The 18,978-nt window shown below is 47.8% G+C and overlaps 1 protein-coding gene across 1 annotated transcript in view; it reads right to left on the bottom strand.

The window, feature by feature from the left end:
• The window catches only part of LOC135532230 (laminin subunit alpha-5-like), a gene marked incomplete at its 5' end in the record, with an annotated part of 99,364 nt that overhangs the window by 60,913 nt on the left and 19,473 nt on the right, over positions 1–18,978 (bottom strand). The window contains 5 exons of the mRNA XM_064959822.1: positions 1,126–1,340; positions 1,530–1,610; positions 3,072–3,202; positions 10,476–10,589; positions 12,424–12,654. Coding sequence (XP_064815894.1) covers positions 1,126–1,340; positions 1,530–1,610; positions 3,072–3,202; positions 10,476–10,589; positions 12,424–12,654 — 772 coding nt within the window. The remainder of the gene's footprint in view (positions 1–1,125; positions 1,341–1,529; positions 1,611–3,071; positions 3,203–10,475; positions 10,590–12,423; positions 12,655–18,978) is intronic.

Raw genomic sequence — 18,978 nt, 5'->3', positions numbered from 1 at the left:
AGAGGGTATGTAAACTGGGATTAGGCTAGAGAGGCTGTAAACTGGGATTAGGCTAGAGAGGCTGTAAACTGGGATTAGGCTAGAGAGGGTATGTAAACTGGGATTAGGCTAGAGAGGGTATGTAAACTGGGATTAGGCTAGAGAGGGTATGTAAACTGGGATTAGGCTAGAGAGGGTATGTAAACTGGGATTAGGCTAGAGAGGCTGTAAACTGGGATTAGGCTAGAGAGGGTATGTAAACTGGGATTAGGCAAAACAATTTGTAAACTGGGATTAGGCTAAACAATTTGTAAACTGGGATTAGGCTAAACAGTTTGTAAACTGGGATTAGGCTAGAGAGGTATGTAAACTGGGATTAGGCTAAACAATTTGTAAACTGGGATTAGGCTAAACAGTTTGTAAACTGGGATTAGGCTAGAGAGGGTATGTAAACTGGGATTAGGCTAAACAATTTGTAAACTGGGATTAGGCTAGAGAGGGTATGTCAACTGGGATTAGGCTAGAGAGGGTATGTAAACTGGGATTAGGATAGAGAGGGTATGTCAACTGGGATTAGGATAGAGAGGGTATGTCAACTGGGATTAGGCTAGAGAGGCTGTAAACTGGGATTAGGCTAGAGAGGCTGTAAACTGGGATTAGGCTAGAGAGGGTATGTAAACTGGGATTAGGATAGAGAGGGTATGTCAACTGGGATTAGGCTAGAGAGGCTGTAAACTGGGATTAGGCTAGAGAGGCTGTAAACTGGGATTAGGCTAGAGAGGGTATGTAAACTGGGATTAGGCTAGAGAGGGTATGGCTGTGTGTGTGTGTGTGAGTGGATTTGTGTGTATGTGTGTTTGCGCGTGTATGTGTGTTTTCACGTGCATAAACACGTACAGACCTGTGTGTGTGTGTGTGTGTGTGTGTACATGCGTCTGTGTGTGTGTGTGTGTGTGTGTGTGTGTGTGTGTGTGTGTGTGTGTGTACATGCGTCTGTCTGTGTGTGTGTGTGTGTGTGTGTGTACATGCGTCTGTCTGTGTGTGTGTGTGTGTGTGTGTGTGTGTGTGTGTGTGTGTGTGTGTGTGTGTGTGTGTGTGTGTGTGTGTGTGTGTGTGTATTGTCCGACCGGGGCCGGTTGCTCTTACTGGTGCAGTTCCTGGCAGTGACGGCGTCACCATAGAAACCGGGGCCGCAGATCTCACAGTGCGCCCCGGCGGTGTTGTGCATGCAGCTGTGACACTCGCCCGTCAGCCCGTCACAGTCGCTGAACAGCATGTTGGGGTCCGTGTTGTCGTGGCAATGGCAGGGCTGGCACGCGCTGCCAATAACCATGGGGTTGCCGTAGAAACCGGGAGCACACCTGAAGGAGGGTAGAGACAGAATGAGTAGGAGTCAGCGCGTGGATTGGACACAGGTGTGTTTGTTAAGGTCATCAAACAAATGAAGTATGAGCCCTTTTTTTCATAAAAACTGCTCTCTTCACTGTTAGTTCAACATGGCAAGATTGTTATATAGTGAAGCTGATTTCATCATTGAATGGGCTACTGACCTTTGACACTGGGGTCCAGCGTAGCCAGGCATACACAGACACTGCATTCTGTTGAGTTTCTCCACACAGCCCACTGCAAAACTGCACAGGAGAGAAGAGGTAGCAGCCAGTTTAGTCAGAGACAAAACCAATCTACAGTTTCTCTACAATACGTAACAGCTGAGCAAAGAGAGGATCTAGGAGAGGAGAGGCTACTCATTTGTTGAAGGCCACCTGCAGAGGGTCAGGGGTAGAAAAGAGAAGAAGAGGAGAGGAGAGGAGAGGAGAGGAAAGGAGAGGTTACTGCCTTGTTGGAGGACATCTGTAGAGGACAGGGGCAGAAAAGAGAAGAAGAGAAGAGGAGAGGAATGGAGAGGAGAGGAAAGGAAAGGAAAGGAGAGGAGAGGAGAGGAGAGGAAAGGAAAGGAGAGGAGAGGAGAGGAGAGGAAAGGAGAGGTTACTGCCCTGTTGGAGGACATCTGTAGAGGACAGGAGTAGAAAAGAGAAGAAGAGAAGAGGAGAGGAATGGAGAGGAGAGGAAAGGAAAGGAGAGGAGAGGAGAGGAAAGGAAAGGAGAGGAGAGGAGAGGAGAGGAGAGGAGAGGAAAGGAGAGGTTACTGCCCTGTTGGAGGACATCTGCAGAGGACAGGAGTAGAAAAGAGAAGAAGAGAAGAGGAGAGGAATGGAGAGGAGAGGAAAGGAGAGGATCTAGGAGAGGAGAGGAGAGGAGAGGAGAGGAGAGGAGAGGAGAGGAAAGGAGAGGTTACTGCCTTGTTGGAGGACATCTGCAGAGGACAGGGGCAGAAAAGAGAAGAAGAGGAGAGGAGAGGTTACTGACTTGTTGGAGGACACCTGCAGAGGACAGGGGTAGAAAAGAGAAGAAGAGAAGAGGAGAGGAATGGAGAGGAGAGGAAAGGAGAGGATCTAGGAGAGGAGAGGAGAGGAGAGGAGAGGAAAGGAGAGGTTACTGCCTTGTTGGAGGACATCTGCAGAGGACAGGGGCAGAAAAGAGAAGAAGATGAGAGGAGAGGAATGGAGAGGAGAGGTTACTGCCTTGTTGGAGGACATCTGCAGAGGACAGGGGCAGAAAAGAGAAGAAGATGAGAGGAGAGGAATGGAGAGGAGAGGTTACTGCCTTGTTGGAGGACATCTGCAGAGGACAGGGGTAGAAAAGAGAAGAAGAGGAGAGGAGAGGTTACTGACTTGTTGGAGGACATCTGCAGAGGACAGGGGTAGAAAAGAGAAGAAGAGGAGAGGAGAGGTTACTGACTTGTTGGAGGACACCTGCAGAGGACAGGGGTAGAAAAGAGAAGAAGAGGAGAGGAGAGGTTACTGACTTGTTGGAGGACACCTGCAGAGGACAGGGGTAGAAAAGAGAAGAAGATGAGAGGAGAGGAATGGAGAGGAGAGGTTACTGCCTTGTTGGAGGACATCTGCAGAGGACAGGGGTAGAAAAGAGAAGAAGAGGAGAGGAGAGGAGAGGTTACTGACTTGTTGGAGGACATCTGCAGAGGACAGGGGTAGAAAAGAAGAAGAGAGGAGAGGAGAGGAGAGGTTACTGACTTGTTGGAGGACACCTGCAGAGGACAGGGGCAGGTGTCACAGGAGAGGGATTGTCCGTCTCGAGAGTTGTTACCATGGAAACCACCTTGACATTTCTCACAGTGGTCGCCAGCCCTGTTGTGTTGACAGTTCTGAGAGAAATATCAAATACATGATACACCCAACAGAACACAGACGTTAAAACACAACAATTCTTTCGGTAATTTATATAAATTATTCTTTGAGTCATAAACTTGGAGAACATCCCAATTTCAATTCCCAGAGGCAGTAGTTAAAACAGTCTGTCAGCCATGATGATGTTCCCAGAGGATATAGTGGTGTTATAGTACTGACTACAGTTATAGTACTGACTACAGTTATAGTGGTGTTATAGTACTGACTATAGTTATAGTGGTGTTATAGTACTGACTACAGTTATAGTGGTGTTATAGTACTGACTATAGTTATAGTGGTGTTATAGTACTGACTATAGTTATAGTACTGACTATAGTTATAGTGGTGTTATAGTACTGACTATAGTTATAGTACTGACTACAGTTATAGTGGTGTTATAGTACTGACTATAGTTATAGTGGTGTTATAGTACTGACTATAGTTATAGTGGTGTTATAGTACTGACTACAGTTATAGTACTGACTACAGTTATAGTGGTGTTATAGTACTGCCTATAGTTATAGTGGTGTTATAGTACTGACTATAGTTATAGTACTGACTATAGTTATAGTGGTGTTATAGTTATAGTGGTGTTATAGTACTGACTATAGTTATAGTGGTGTTATAGTTATAGTGGTGTTATAGTACTGACTATAGTTATAGTGGTGTTATAGTACTGACTATAGTTATAGTGGTGTTATAGTACTGACTACAGTTATAGTGGTGTTATAGTACTAACTATAGTTATAGTGGTGTTATAGTACTGCCTATAGTTATAGTGGTGTTATAGTACTATAGTACTGACTACAGTTATAGTGGTGTTATAGTACTGACTATAGTTATAGTACTGACTACAGTTATAGTGGTGTTATAGTACTGCCTATAGTTATAGTGGTGTTATAGTGCTGACTATAGTTATAGTGGTGTTATAGTACTGACTACAGTTATAGTGGTGTTATAGTACTGCCTATAGTTATAGTGGTGTTATAGTACTATAGTACTGACTACAGTTATAGTGGTGTTATAGTACTGACTATAGTTATAGTACTGACTACAGTTATAGTACTGACTACAATTATAGTGGTGTTATAGTACTGACTATAGTTATAGTGGTGTTATAGTACTGACTATAGTTATAGTGGTGTTATAGTACTGACTATAGTTATAGTGGTGTTATAGTACTGACTACAGTTATAGTACTGACTACAGTTATAGTACTGACTACAGTTATAGTACTGACTACAGTTATAGTGGTGTTATAGTACTGACTATAGTTATAGTGGTGTTATAGTACTGACTACAGTTATAGTACTGACTACAGTTATAGTACTGACTACAGTTATAGTGGTGTTATAGTACTGACTACAGTTATAGTACTGACTACAGTTATAGTGGTGTTATAGTACTGACTACAGTTATAGTGGTGTTATAGTACTGACTATAGTTATAGTGGTGTTATAGTACTGACTACAGTTATAGTACTGACTACAGTTATAGTACTGACTACAGTTATAGTACTGACTACAGTTATAGTGGTGTTATAGTACTGACTATAGTTATAGTGGTGTTATAGTACTGACTATAGTTATAGTGGTGTTATAGTACTGACTACAGTTATAGTACTGACTACAGTTATAGTGGTGTTATAGTACTGACTATAGTTATAGTGGTGTTATAGTACTGACTATAGTTATAGTACTGACTATAGTTATAGTACTGACTATAGTTATAGTACTGACTACAGTTATAGTGGTGTTATAGTACTGACTATAGTTATAGTGGTGTTATAGTACTGACTATAGTTATAGTACTGACTATAGTTATAGTACTGACTATAGTTATAGTACTGACTACAGTTATAGTGGTGTTATAGTACTGACTATAGTTATAGTGGTGTTATAGTACTGACTATAGTTATAGTGGTGTTATAGTACTGACTATAGTTATAGTACTCACTATAGTTATAGTACTGACTATAGTTATAGTACTGACTACAGTTATAGTGGTGTTATAGTACTGACTATAGTTATAGTGGTGTTATAGTACTGACTATAGTTATAGTACTGACTATAGTTATAGTACTGACTATAGTTATAGTACTGACTACAGTTATAGTGGTGTTATAGTACTGACTACAGTTATAGTGGTGTTATAGTACTGACTATAGTTATAGTACTGACTATAGTTATAGTACTGACTACAGTTATAGTGGTGTTATAGTACTGACTATAGTTATAGTGGTGTTATAGTACTGACTACAGTTATAGTGGTGTTATAGTACTGCCTATAGTTATAGTGGTGTTATAGTACTGCCTATAGTTATAGTGGTGTTATAGTACTGACTATAGTTATAGTACTGACTACAGTTATAGTACTGACTATAGTTATAGTACTGACTACAGTTATAGTGGTGTTATAGTACTGACTACAGTTATAGTACTGACTATAGTTATAGTGGTGTTATAGTACTGACTACAGTTATAGTGGTGTTATAGTACTGACTATAGTTATAGTGGTGTTATAGTACTGACTATAGTTATAGTGGTGTTATAGTACTGACTATAGTTATAGTGGTGTTATAGTACTGACTATAGTTATAGTGGTGTTATAGTACTGACTACAGTTATAGTACTGACTATAGTTATAGTGGTGTTATAGTACTGACTATAGTTATAGTGGTGTTATAGTACTGACTACAGTTATAGTGGTGTTATAGTACTGACTACAGTTATAGTGGTGTTATAGTACTGACTATAGTTATAGTACTGACTACAGTTATAGTGGTGTTATAGTACTGACTACAGTTATAGTGGTGTTATAGTACTGACTACAGTTATAGTGGTGTTATAGTACTATAGTACTGACTACAGTTATAGTGGTGTTATAGTACTGACTATAGTTATAGTGGTGTTATAGTACTGACTACAGTTATAGTGGTGTTATAGTACTGACTACAGTTATAGTGGTGTTATAGTACTGACTACAGTTATAGTGGTGTTATAGTACTGACTATAGTTATAGTGCTGCTATAGTACTGACTATAGTTATAGTGGTGTTATAGTACTGACTATAGTTATAGTGGTGTTATAGTACTGACTATAGTTATAGTACTGACTATAGTTATAGTACTGACTATAGTTATAGTACTGACTACAGTTATAGTGGTGTTATAGTACTGACTATAGTTATAGTGCTGCTATAGTACTGACTATAGTTATAGTGGTGTTATAGTGCTGACTATAGTTATAGTACTGACTACAGTTATAGTGGTGTTATAGTACTGACTATAGTTATAGTGGTGTTATAGTACTGACTATAGTTATAGTACTGACTATAGTTATAGTGGTGTTATAGTACTGACTATAGTTATAGTACTGACTACAGTTATAGTGGTGTTATAGTACTGACTATAGTTATAGTGGTGTTATAGTACTGACTATAGTTATAGTGGTGTTATAGTACTGACTACAGTTATAGTACTGACTATAGTTATAGTGGTGTTATAGTACTGACTATAGTTATAGTACTGACTACAGTTATAGTGGTGTTATAGTACTGACTATAGTTATAGTGGTGTTATAGTGCTGACTATAGTTATAGTACTGACTATAGTTATAGTACTGACTACAGTTATAGTGGTGTTATAGTACTGACTATAGTTATAGTGGTGTTATAGTACTGACTATAGTTATAGTGGTGTTATAGTACTGACTATAGTTATAGTGGTGTTATAGTGCTGACTATAGTTATAGTGGTGTTATAGTACTGACTACAGTTATAGTGGTGTTATAGTACTGACTATAGTTATAGTGGTGTTATAGTGCTGACTATAGTTATAGTACTGACTACAGTTATAGTGGTGTTATAGTACTGACTATAGTTATAGTGGTGTTATAGTACTGACTATAGTTATAGTGGTGTTATAGTACTGACTATAGTTATAGTACTGACTATAGTTATAGTGGTGTTATAGTACTGACTATAGTTATAGTGGTGTTATAGTGCTGACTATAGTTATAGTACTGACTATAGTTATAGTGGTGTTATAGTACTGACTACAGTTATAGTGGTGTTATAGTACTGCCTATAGTTATAGTGGTGTTATAGTACTGACTATAGTTATAGTGGTGTTATAGTACTGACTATAGTTATAGTGCTGCTATAGTACTGACTATAGTTATAGTACTGACTATAGTTATAGTACTGACTACAGTTATAGTGGTGTTATAGTACTGACTATAGTTATAGTGCTGCTATAGTACTGACTACAGTTATAGTGGTGTTATAGTACTGACTACAGTTATAGTACTGACTATAGTTATAGTACTGACTATAGTTATAGTACTGACTACAGTTATAGTGGTGTTATAGTACTGACTATAGTTATAGTGCTGCTATAGTACTGACTACAGTTATAGTGGTGTTATAGTACTGACTATAGTTATAGTACTGACTATAGTTATAGTGGTGTTATAGTACTGACTATAGTTATAGTGGTGTTATAGTACTGACTATAGTTATAGTGGTGTTATAGTACTGACTACAGTTATAGTGGTGTTATAGTACTGACTACAGTTATAGTACTGACTACAGTTATAATACTGACTATAGTTATAGTGGTGTTATAGTACTGACTATAGTTATAGTACTGACTACAGTTATAGTACTGACTACAGTTATAGTGGTGTTATAGTACTGACTATAGTTATAGTGGTGTTATAGTACTGACTATAGTTATAGTGGTGTTATAGTACTGACTATAGTTATAGTACTGACTACAGTTATAGTACTGACTACAGTTATAGTGGTGTTATAGTACTGACTATAGTTATAGTGGTGTTATAGTACTGACTATAGTTATAGTGGTGTTATAGTACTGACTATAGTTATAGTGGTGTTATAGTACTGACTATAGTTATAGTGGTGTTATAGTACTGACTATAGTTATAGTACTGACTACAGTTATAGTACTGACTACAGTTATAGTGGTGTTATAGTACTGACTATAGTTATAGTGGTGTTATAGTACTGACTATAGTTATAGTGGTGTTATAGTACTGACTATAGTTATAGTGGTGTTATAGTACTGACTATAGTTATAGTGGTGTTATAGTACTGACTACAATTATAGTGGTGTTATAGTACTGACTATAGTTATAGTGGTGTTATAGTACTGACTATGATTCAGCTGGAAGCCAGCCGCACCAATGTGTTGGAGGAAACACTGTGCACCTGGCGACCATGTCAGCGTGCACTGCGCCCGGCCCGCCACAGGAGTCGCTGGTGCGCAATGAGACAAGGATATCCCTACCGGCCAAACCCTTCCTAACCCGGACGACACCAAGCCAATTGTGCGTCGCCCCACGGACCTCCCAGTGGCGGCCGGCTGCGACAGAGCCTGGGCTCGAACCCAGAGTCTCTGGTGGCACAGCTAGGAAAGCCTAACTATTAATGTCATTAATAGTTCATTGCAAAGAGATGAGAGTCTGCATCTTCTATTGTCATACAACTTCCTGATCCATCCAGGAGTAAACTATGAATTACATTTTTGCATTTTTTGTTTGCGATTGATATAAACAATCTTTGTGATTGGTATAAACAATCTTTGTGATTGGTATAAACAATCTTTGTGATTGGTATAAACAATCTTTGTGATTGATATAAACAATCTTTGTGATTGATATAAACAATCTTTGTGATTGGTATAAACAATCTTTGTGATTGGTATAAACAATCTTTGCGATTGGTATAAACAATCTTTGTGATTGGTATAAACAATCTTTGTGATTGGTATAAACAATCTTTGCGATTGGTATAAACAATCTTTGTGATTGGTATAAACAATCTTTGTGATTGGTATAAACAATCTTTGCGATTGGAATAAACAATCTTTGTGATTGGTATAAACAATCTTTGTGATTGGTATAAACAATCTTTGTGATTGATATAAACAATCTTTGTGATTGGTATAAACAATCTTTGTGATTGGTATAAACAATCTTTGTGATTGATATAAACAATCTTTGTGATTGGTATAAACAATCTTTGCGATTGATATGAACAATCTTTGCGATTGATATAAACAATCTTTGTGATTGGTATAAACAATCTTTGTGATTGGTATAAACAATCTTTGTGATTGGTTTAAACAATCTTTGTGATTGATATAAACAATCTTTGTGATTGATTTAAACAATCTTTGTGATTGGTATAAACAAGCAGCACTCACCTCACAGACTCCAGACCCGTCCAGACACTGGTCAGAGTGGCCATTACAGTGTGTGTGTGTTTGCAGCACTCACCTCACAGACTCCAGACCCGTCCAGACACTGGTCAGAGTGGCCATTACAGTGTGTGTGTGTTTGCAGCACTCACCTCACAGACTCCAGACCCGTCCAGACACTGGTCAGAGTGGCCATTACAGTTTGTGTGTGTTTGCAGCACTCACCTCACAGACTCCAGACCCGTCCAGACACTGGTCAGAGTGGCCATTACAGTGTGTGTGTGTTTGCAGCACTCACCTCACAGACTCCAGACCCGTCCAGACACTGGTCAGAGTGGCCATTACAGTGTGTGTGTGTTTGCAGCACTCACCTCACAGACTCCAGACCCGTCCAGACACTGGTCAGAGTGGCCATTACAGTGTGTGTGTGTTTGCAGCACTCACCTCACAGACTCCAGACCCGTCCAGACACTGGTCAGAGTGGCCATTACAGTGTGTGTGTGTTTGCAGCACTCACCTCACAGACTCCAGACCCGTCCAGACACTGGTCAGAGTGGCCATTACAGTGTGTGTGTGTTTGCAGCACTCACCTCACAGACTCCAGACCCGTCCAGACACTGGTCAGAGTGGCCATTACAGTGTGTGTGTGTTTGCAGCACTCACCTCACAGACTCCAGACCCGTCCAGACACTGGTCAGAGTGGCCATTACAGTGTGTGTGTGTTTGCAGCACTCACCTCACAGACTCCAGACCCGTCCAGACACTGGTCAGAGTGGCCATTACAGTGTGTGTGTGTTTGCAGCACTCACCTCACAGACTCCAGACCCGTCCAGACACTGGTCAGAGTGGCCATTACAGTGTGTGTCTGTTTGCAGCACTCACCTCACAGACTCCAGACCCGTCCAGACACTGGTCAGAGTGGCCATTACAGTGTGTGTGTGTTTGCAGCACTCACCTCACAGACTCCAGACCCGTCCAGACACTGGTCAGAGTGGCCATTACAGTGTGTGTGTGTTTTCAGCACTCACCTCACAGACTCCAGACCCGTCCAGACACTGGTCAGAGTGGCCATTACAGTTGCAGGGAACACACCTCCCCAGGAACAGACCTTTAGTGTCTCTGTAGTACCCTGGAGAACATTGCTGGAGAGGAGGAGGATGGGGAGGGAGAGGGAGAGCAGGGGGAGAGGGAGGATGGGGAGAAGAGGGAGAGGAGGAGAGAGGGAGAGGAGGAGAGGGGGAGGATGGGGAGAAGAGGGAGAGGAGGAGAGAGAGGGAGAGGAGGAGAGGGGGAGGATGGGGAGAAGAGGGAGAGGAGGAGAGGGAGAGGAGGAGAGGGAGGATGGGGAGAAGAGGGAGAGGAGGAGGAGAGAGGGAGAGGAGGAGAGGGGGGAGATGGGGAGAGAAGAGGGAGAGGAGGAGAGAGGGAGGATGGGGAGAAGAGGGAGAGGAGGAGGAGGGAGAGGAGGGAGAGGGAGGATGGGGAGAAGAGGGAGAGGGAGGAGAGAGGGAGAGGAGGAGAGGGAGGATGGGGAGAAGAGGGAGAGGAGGAGAGGGGAGAGGAGGGGGAGAGGGAGGATGGGGAGAAGAGGGATAGGAGGAGAGAGGGAGAGGAGGAGAGGGAGGATGGGGAGAAGAGGGAGAGGAGGAGAGAGGGAGAGGAGGAGAGGGGGAGGATGGGGAGAAGAGGGAGAGGAGGAGAGAGGGAGAGGAGGAGAGGGAGGATGGGGAGAAGAGGGAGAGGAGGAGAGAGGGAGAGGAGGAGAGGGAGGATGGGGAGAAGAGGGAGAGGGAGAGAGAGGGAGAGGAGGAGAGGGGGAGGATGGGGAGAAGAGGGAGGGAGAGGAGAGAGGGAGAGGGAGGAGAGAGGGAGAGGAGGGAGGAGAGGGGGAGGATGGGGAGAAGAGGGAGAGGAGGAGAGAGGGGAGAGGAGGAGAGGGAGGATGGGGAGAAGAGGGAGAGGAGGAGAGAGAGGGAGAGGAGGAGAGAGGGGGAGGATGGGGAGAAGAGGGAGAGGAGGAGAGGGAGAGGAGGAGAGGGAGGATGGGGAGAAGAGGGAGAGGAGGAGAGAGGGAGAGGAGGAGAGGGGGAAGGGATGGGGAGAAGAGGGAGAGGAGGAGAGAGGGAGGATGGGGAGAAGAGGGAGAGGAGGAGAGAGGGAGGATGGGGAGAAGAGGGAGAGGAGGAGAGAGGGAGAGGAGGAGAGGGGGAGGATGGGGAGAAGAGGGAGAGGAGGAGAGAGGGAGAGGAGGAGAGGGGGAGGATGGGGAGAGGGAGGATGGGGAGAAGAGGGAGAGCAGGGGGAGAGAGAAGGTGAGGGAGAGAGAGAAGGTGAGGGAGAGCAGGGAGAGAGAGAAGGTGAGGGCGAGCAGGGAGAGAGAGAGAGGTGAGGGAGAGCAGGGAGAGAGAGGTGAGGGAGAGCAGGGAGAGAGGTGAGGGAGAGCAGGGAGAGAGAGGTGAGGGAGAGCAGGGAGAGAGAGAAGGTGAGGGAGAGAGAGAAGGTGAGGGAGAGCAAGGGGAGGGAGAGATAGAAGGTGAGAGAGAGAGAAGATGAGGGAGAGCAAGGGGAGGGAGAGATAGAAGGTGAGGGAGAGAGAGAAGGTGAGGGAGAGCAGGGAGAGAGATAGAAGGTGAGACAGAGATTCTGACTTGATTCCTATCTGCATGGACAAATCTGTGGACATATCATCACTGTTTATCACACCTAACTATAAGGTTGGGATATCTCAAGTAAAAACCTCAAAGAACATCCATATTTAGGTATCCAGCAATGGAATGACATACAGTAGTACCCACATGTATATTAAACAGTCAGCTGGCAGGGTTAATAACACAGTAATATCACAATACCAACACATTTAGAACACATTAATAACACAAACCTGACAGGAGTCTCCCTGGTAGTTAGCGGGACAGAGGCAGATCTCTACGTTGTTGGGGGTTAGTAACATACTAATAACCCAGTAATAACACTAACCTGGCAGGAGTCTCCCTGGTAGTTAGCGGGACAGAGGCAGATCTCTACGTTGTTGGCGTGTCGCCCCGTGGGCAGGGTCTGCGCTCCCTCCAGCACGACCCCGCGTAGCGACACAGTGTGGGCAGACTGGGAGTGGAGAGCTCTGATCTGGAGAGACTCTAACTTCAACAGAACCATCATCAGTTCCTCTCTAGACACCACGTTGCCCGTCCGGGCGTGGCGGAAACTTCCCTGGGGGGGGGGTAAAGAGAGAGATGGGGGTGAAAGTAGGCATGGGTATTATGATGTCGGTGGCAGGTAGCCTAGTGGTTAGAGGGTAGGGGTGGCAGGTAGCCTAGTGGTTAGAGGGTAGAGGCGGCAGGTAGCCTAGTGGTTAGAGGGTAGGGGCGGCAGGTAGCCTAGTGGTTAGAGGGTAGGGGCGGCAGGTAGCCTAGTGGTTAGAGGGTAGGGGCGGCAGGTAGCCTAGTGGTTAGAGGGTAGGGGCGGCAGGTAGCCTAGTGGTTAGAGGGTAGGGGCGGCAGGTAGCCTAGTGGTTAGAGCGTAGGGCGGCAGGTAGCCTAGTGGTTAGAGGGTAGGGGCGGCAGGTAGCCTAGTGGTTAGAGGGTAGGGGCGGCAGGTAGCCTAGTGGTTAGAGGGTAGGGCGGCAGGTAGCCTAGTGGTTAGAGGGTAGGGCGGCAGGTAGCCTAGTGGTTAGAGGGTAGGGGCGGCAGGTAGCCTAGTGGTTAGAGCGTAGGGGCGGCAGGTAGCCTAGTGTTTAGAGGGTAGGGGCGTCAGGTAGCCTAGTGGTTAGAGCGTAGGGGCGGCAGGTAGCCTAGTGGTTAGAGGGTAGAGGCGGCAGGTAGCCTAGTGGTTAGAGGGTAGGGGCGGCAGGTAGCCTAGTGGTTAGAGGCAGGTAGCCTAGTGGTTAGAGTGTAGAGGAGGCAGGTAGCCTAGTGTGGACTATCCCCAGGTGGTCAGTGTCCCTCCTCTACCATGTGGACTATCCCCATGTGGTCAGTGTCCTACCTCTACCATGTGGACTATCCCCAGGTGGTCAGTGTCCCTCCTCTACCATGTGGACTATCCCCAGGTGGTCAGTGTCCCTCCTCTACCATGTGGACTATCCCCAGGTGGTCAGTGTCCCTCCTCTACCATGTGGACTATCCCTAGGTGGTCAGTGTCCTACCACTACCATGTGGACTATCCCCAGGTGGTCAGATAAGTGTCCCTCCTCTACCATGTGGACTATCCCCAGGTGGTCAGTGTCCTACCTCTACCATGTGGACTATCCCCAGGTGGTCAGTGTCCCTCCTCTACCATGTGGACTATCCCCAGGTGGTCAGTGTCCCTCCTCTACCATGTGGACTATCCCCAGGTGGTCAGTGTCCTACCTCTACCATGTGGACTATCCCCAGGTGGTCAGTGTCCCTCCTCTACCATGTGGACTATCCCCAGGTGGTCAGTGTCCCTCCTCTACCATGTGGACTATCCCCAGGTGGTCAGTGTCCCTCCTCTACCATGTGGACTATCCCCAGGTGGTCAGTGTCCCTCCTCTACCATGTGGACTATCCCCAGGTGGTCAGTGTCCCTCCTCTACCATGTGGACTATCCCCAGGTGGTCAGTGTCCCTCCTCTACCATGTGGACTATCCCCAGGTGGTCAGTGTCCCTCCTCTACCATGTGGACTATCCCCAGGTGGTCAGTGTCCCTCCTCTACCATGTGGACTATCCCCAGGTGGTCAGTGTCCCTACCTCTACCATGTGGACTATCCCCAGGTGGTCAGTGTCCCTCCTCTACCATGTGGACTATCACCAGGTGGTCAGTGTCCCATACCTCTACCATGTGGACTATCCCCAGGTGGTCAGTGTCCCTCCTCTACCATGTGGACTATCCCCAGGTGGTCAGTGTCCCTCCTCTACCATGTGGACTATCCCCAGGTGGTCAGTGTCCCTCCTCTACCATGTGGACTATCCCCAGGTGGTCAGTGTCCCTCCTCTACCATGTGGACTATCCCCAGGTGGTCAGTGTCCTACCTCTACCATGTGGACTATCACCAGGTGGTCAGTGTCCCTCCTCTACCATGTGGACTATCCCCAGGTGGTCAGTGTCCCTCCTCTACCATGTGGACTATCCCCAGGTGGTCAGTGTCCTACCTCTACCATGTGGACTATCCCCAGGTGGTCAGTGTCCCTCCTCTACCATGTGGACTATCCCCAGGTGGTCAGTGTCCCTCCTCTACCATGTGGACTATCCCCAGGTGGTCAGTGTCCCTCCTCTACCATGTGGACTATCCCCAGGTGGTCAGTGTCCCTCCTCTACCATGTGGACTATCCCCAGGTGGTCAGTGTCCCTCCTCTACCATGTGGACTATCCCCAGGTGGTCAGTGTCCCTCCTCTACCATGTGGACTATCCCCAGGTGGTCAGTGTCCCTCCTCTACCATGTGGACTATCCCCAGGTGGTCAGTGTCCTACCTCTACCATGTGGACTATCCCCAGGTGGTCAGTGTCCTACCTCTACCATGTGGACTATCCCCAGGTGGTCAGTGTCCCTCCTCTACCATGTGGACTATCCCCAGGTGGTCAGTGTCCTACCTCCCCAGGTGGTCACCATGTGGACTATCCCCAGGTGGTCAGTGTCCTACCTCTACCATGTGGACTATCCCCAGGTGGTCAGTGTCCCTCCTCTACCATGTGGACTATCCCCAGGTGGTCAGTGTCCCTCCTCTACCATGTGGACTATCCCCAGGTGGTCAGTGTCCTACCTCTACCATGTGGACTATCCCCAGGTGGTCAGATAAGTGTCCCTCCTCTACCATGTGGACTATCCCCAGGTGGTCAGATAAGTGTCCTGTCTCCTCTACCATGTGGACTATCCCCAGGTGGTCAGATCTACCATGTGGACTCCCTCCTCCTCCACCATGTGGACTATCCCCAGGTGGTCAGTGTCCCTCCTCTACCATGTGGACTATCCCCAGGTGGTCAGTGTCCCTCCTCTACCATGTGGACTATCCCCAGGTGGTCAGTGTCCCTCCTCCACCATGTGGACTATCCCCAGGTGGTCAGTGTCCCTCCTCTACCATGTGGACTATCCCCAGGTGGTCAGTGTCCTACCTCTACCATGTGGACTATCCCCAGGTGGTCAGTGTCCCTCCTCTACCATGTGGACTATCCCCAGGTGGTCAGTGTCCCTCCTCTACCATGTGGACTATCCCCAGGTGGTCAGTGTCCCTCCTCTACCATGTGGACTATCCCCAGGTGGTCAGTGTCCCTCCTCTACCATGTGGACTATCCCCAGGTGGTCAGTGTCCCTCCTCTACCATGTGGACTATCCCCAGGTGGTCAGTGTCCCTCCTCTACCATGTGGACTATCCCCAGGTGGTCAGTGTCCTCCTCTACCATGTGGACTATCCCCAGGTGGTCAGTGTCCCTCCTCTACCATGTGGACTATCCCCAGGTGGTCAGTGTCCCTCCTCTACCATGTGGACTATCCCCAGGTGGTCAGTGTCCCTCCTCTACCATGTGGACTATCCCCAGGTGGTCAGTGTCCTCCTCTACCATGTGGACTATCCCCAGGTGGTCAGTGTCCCTCCTCTACCATGTGGACTATCCCCAGGTGGTCAGTGTCCCTCCTCTACCATGGGACTATCCCCAGGTGGTCAGTGTCCCTCCTCTACCATGTGGACTATCCCCAGGTGGTCAGTGTCCTACCTCTACCATGTGGACTATCCCCAGGTGGTCAGTGTCCCTCCTCTACCATGTGGACTATCCCCAGGTGGTCAGTGTCCCTCCTCTACCATGTGGACTATCCCCAGGTGGTCAGTGTCCTCCTCTACCATGTGGACTATCCCCAGGTGGTCAGTGTCCCTCCTCTACCATGTGGACTATCCCCAGGTGGTCAGTGTCCTCCTCTACCATGTGGACTATCCCCAGGTGGTCAGTGTCCCTCCTCTACCATGTGGACTATCCCCAGGTGGTCAGTGTCCCTCCTCTACCATGTGGACTATCCCCAGGTGGTCAGTGTCCCTCCTCTACCATGTGGACTATCCCCAGGTGGTCAGTGTCCCTCCTCTACCATGTGGACTATCCCCAGGTGGTCAGTGTCCCTCCTCTACCATGTGGACTATCCCCAGGTGGTCAGTGTCCCTCCTCTACCATGTGGACTATCCCCAGGTGGTCAGTGTCCCTCCTCTACCATCTACCATGTGGACTATCCCCAGGTGGTCAGTGTCCCTCCTCTACCATGTGGACTATCCCCAGGTGGTCAGTGTCCCTCCTCTACCATGTGGACTATCCCCAGGTGGTCAGTGTCCCTCCTCTACCATGTGGACTATCCCCAGGTGGTCAGTGTCCCTCCTCTACCATGTGGACTATCCCCAGGTGGTCAGTGTCCTACCTCTACCATGTGGACTATCCCCAGGTGGTCAGTGTCCCTCCTCTACCATGTGGACTATCCCCAGGTGGTCAGTGTCCCTCCTCTACCATGTGGACTATCCCAGGTGGTCAGTGTCCTACCTCTACCATGTGGACTATCCCCAGGTGGTCAGTGTCCCTCCTCTACCATGTGGACTATCCCCAGGTGGTCAGTGTCCCTCCTCTACCATGTGGACTATCCCCAGGTGGTCAGTGTCCCTCCTCTACCATGTGGACTATCCCCAGGTGGTCAGTGTCCTACCTCTACCATGTGGACTATCCCCAGGTGGTCAGTGTCCCTCCTCTACCATGTGGACTATCCCCAGGTGGTCAGTGTCCCTACCTCTACCATGTGGACTATCCCCAGGTGGTCAGTGTCCTCCTCTACCATGTGGACTATCCCCAGGTGGTCAGTGTCCCTCCTCTACCATGTGGACTATCCCCAGGTGGTCAGTGTCCCTCCTCTACCATGTGGACTATCCCCAGGTGGTCAGTGTCCTACCTCTACCATGTGGACTATCCCCAGGTGGTCAGTGTCCCTCCTCTACCATGTGGACTATCCCCAGGTGGTCAGTGTCCCTCCTCCACCATGTGGACTATCCCCAGGTGGTCAGTGTCCTACCTCTACCATGTGGACTATCCCCAGGTGGTCAGATAAGTGTCCCTCCTCTACCATGTGGACTATCCCCAGGTGGTCAGATAAGTGTCCCTCCTCTACCATGTGGACTATCCCCAGGTGGTCAGATAAGTGTCCCTCCTCTACCATGTGGACTATCCCCAGGTGGTCAGTGTCCTACCTCTACCATGTGGACTATCCCCAGGTGGTCAGTGTCCTACCTCTACCATGTGGACTATCCCCAGGTGGTCAGTGTCCCTCCTCCACCATGTGGACTATCCCCAGGTGGTCAGTGTCCCTCCTCTACCATGTGGACTATCACCAGGTGGTCAGTGTCCCTCCTCCACCATGTGGACTATCCCCAGGTGGTCAGTGTCCCTCCTCTACCATGTGGACTATCCCCAGGTGGTCAGTGTCCTACCTCTGTGGACTATCCCCATGGTGGTCCTACTATCCCCAGGTTGTCAGTGTCCCTCCTCTACCATGTGGACTATCCCCAGGTGGTCAGTGTCCCTCCTCTACCATGTGGACTATCCCCAGGTGGTCAGTGTCCCTCCTCTACCATGTGGACTATCCCCAGGTGGTCAGTGTCCCTCCTCTACCATGTGGACTATCCCCAGGTGGTCAGTGTCCTACCTCTACCATGTGGACTATCCCCAGGTGGTCAGTGTCCCTCCTCTACCATGTGGACTATCCCCAGGTGGTCAGTGTCCCTCCTCTACCATGTGGACTATCCCCAGGTGGTCAGTGTCCTCCTCTACCATGTGGACTATCCCCAGGTGGTCAGTGTCCCTCCTCTACCATGTGGACTATCCCCAGGTGGTCAGTGTCCCTCCTCTACCATGTGGACTATCCCCAGGTGGTCAGTGTCCTCCTCTACCATGTGGACTATCCCCAGGTGGTCAGTGTCCTACCATGTGGACTATCCCCAGGTGGTCAGTGTCCTATGTGACTATCCCCAGGTGGTCAGTGTCCTCCTCTACCATGTGGACTATCCCCAGGTGGTCAGATGTGTCCCTCCTCTACCATGTGGACTATCCCCAGGTGGTCAGTGTGGTCCCTACCTCTACCATGTGGACTATCCCCAGGTGGTCAGTGTCCTACCTCTACCATGTGGACTATCCCCAGGTGGTCAGTGTCCCTCCTCTACCATGTGGACTATCCCCAGGTGGTCAGTGTCCCTCCTCTACCATGTGGACTATCCCCAGGTGGTCAGTGTCCCTCCTCTACCATGTGGACTATCCCCAGGTGGTCAGTGTCCCTCCTCTACCATGTGGACTATCCCCAGGTGGTCAGTGTCCCTACCTCTACCATGTGGACTATCCCCAGGTGGTCAGTGTCCCTCCTCTACCATGTGGACTATCCCCAGGTGGTCAGTGTCCCTCCTCTACCATGTGGACTATCCCCAGGTGGTCAGTGTCCCTCCTCTACCATGTGGACTATCCCCAGGTGGTCAGTGTCCTACCTCTACCATGTGGACTATCCCCAGGTGGTCAGTGTCCCTCCTCTACCATGTGGACTATCCCCAGGTGGTCAGTGTCCCTCCTC

Source organism: Oncorhynchus masou, unplaced genomic scaffold (assembly GCF_036934945.1).
Source record: "Oncorhynchus masou masou isolate Uvic2021 unplaced genomic scaffold, UVic_Omas_1.1 unplaced_scaffold_1774, whole genome shotgun sequence".
In the NCBI taxonomy this organism is placed as follows: Eukaryota; Metazoa; Chordata; class Actinopteri; order Salmoniformes; family Salmonidae; genus Oncorhynchus; species Oncorhynchus masou.
This window is presented reverse-complemented; position numbering and strand designations above follow the sequence as displayed.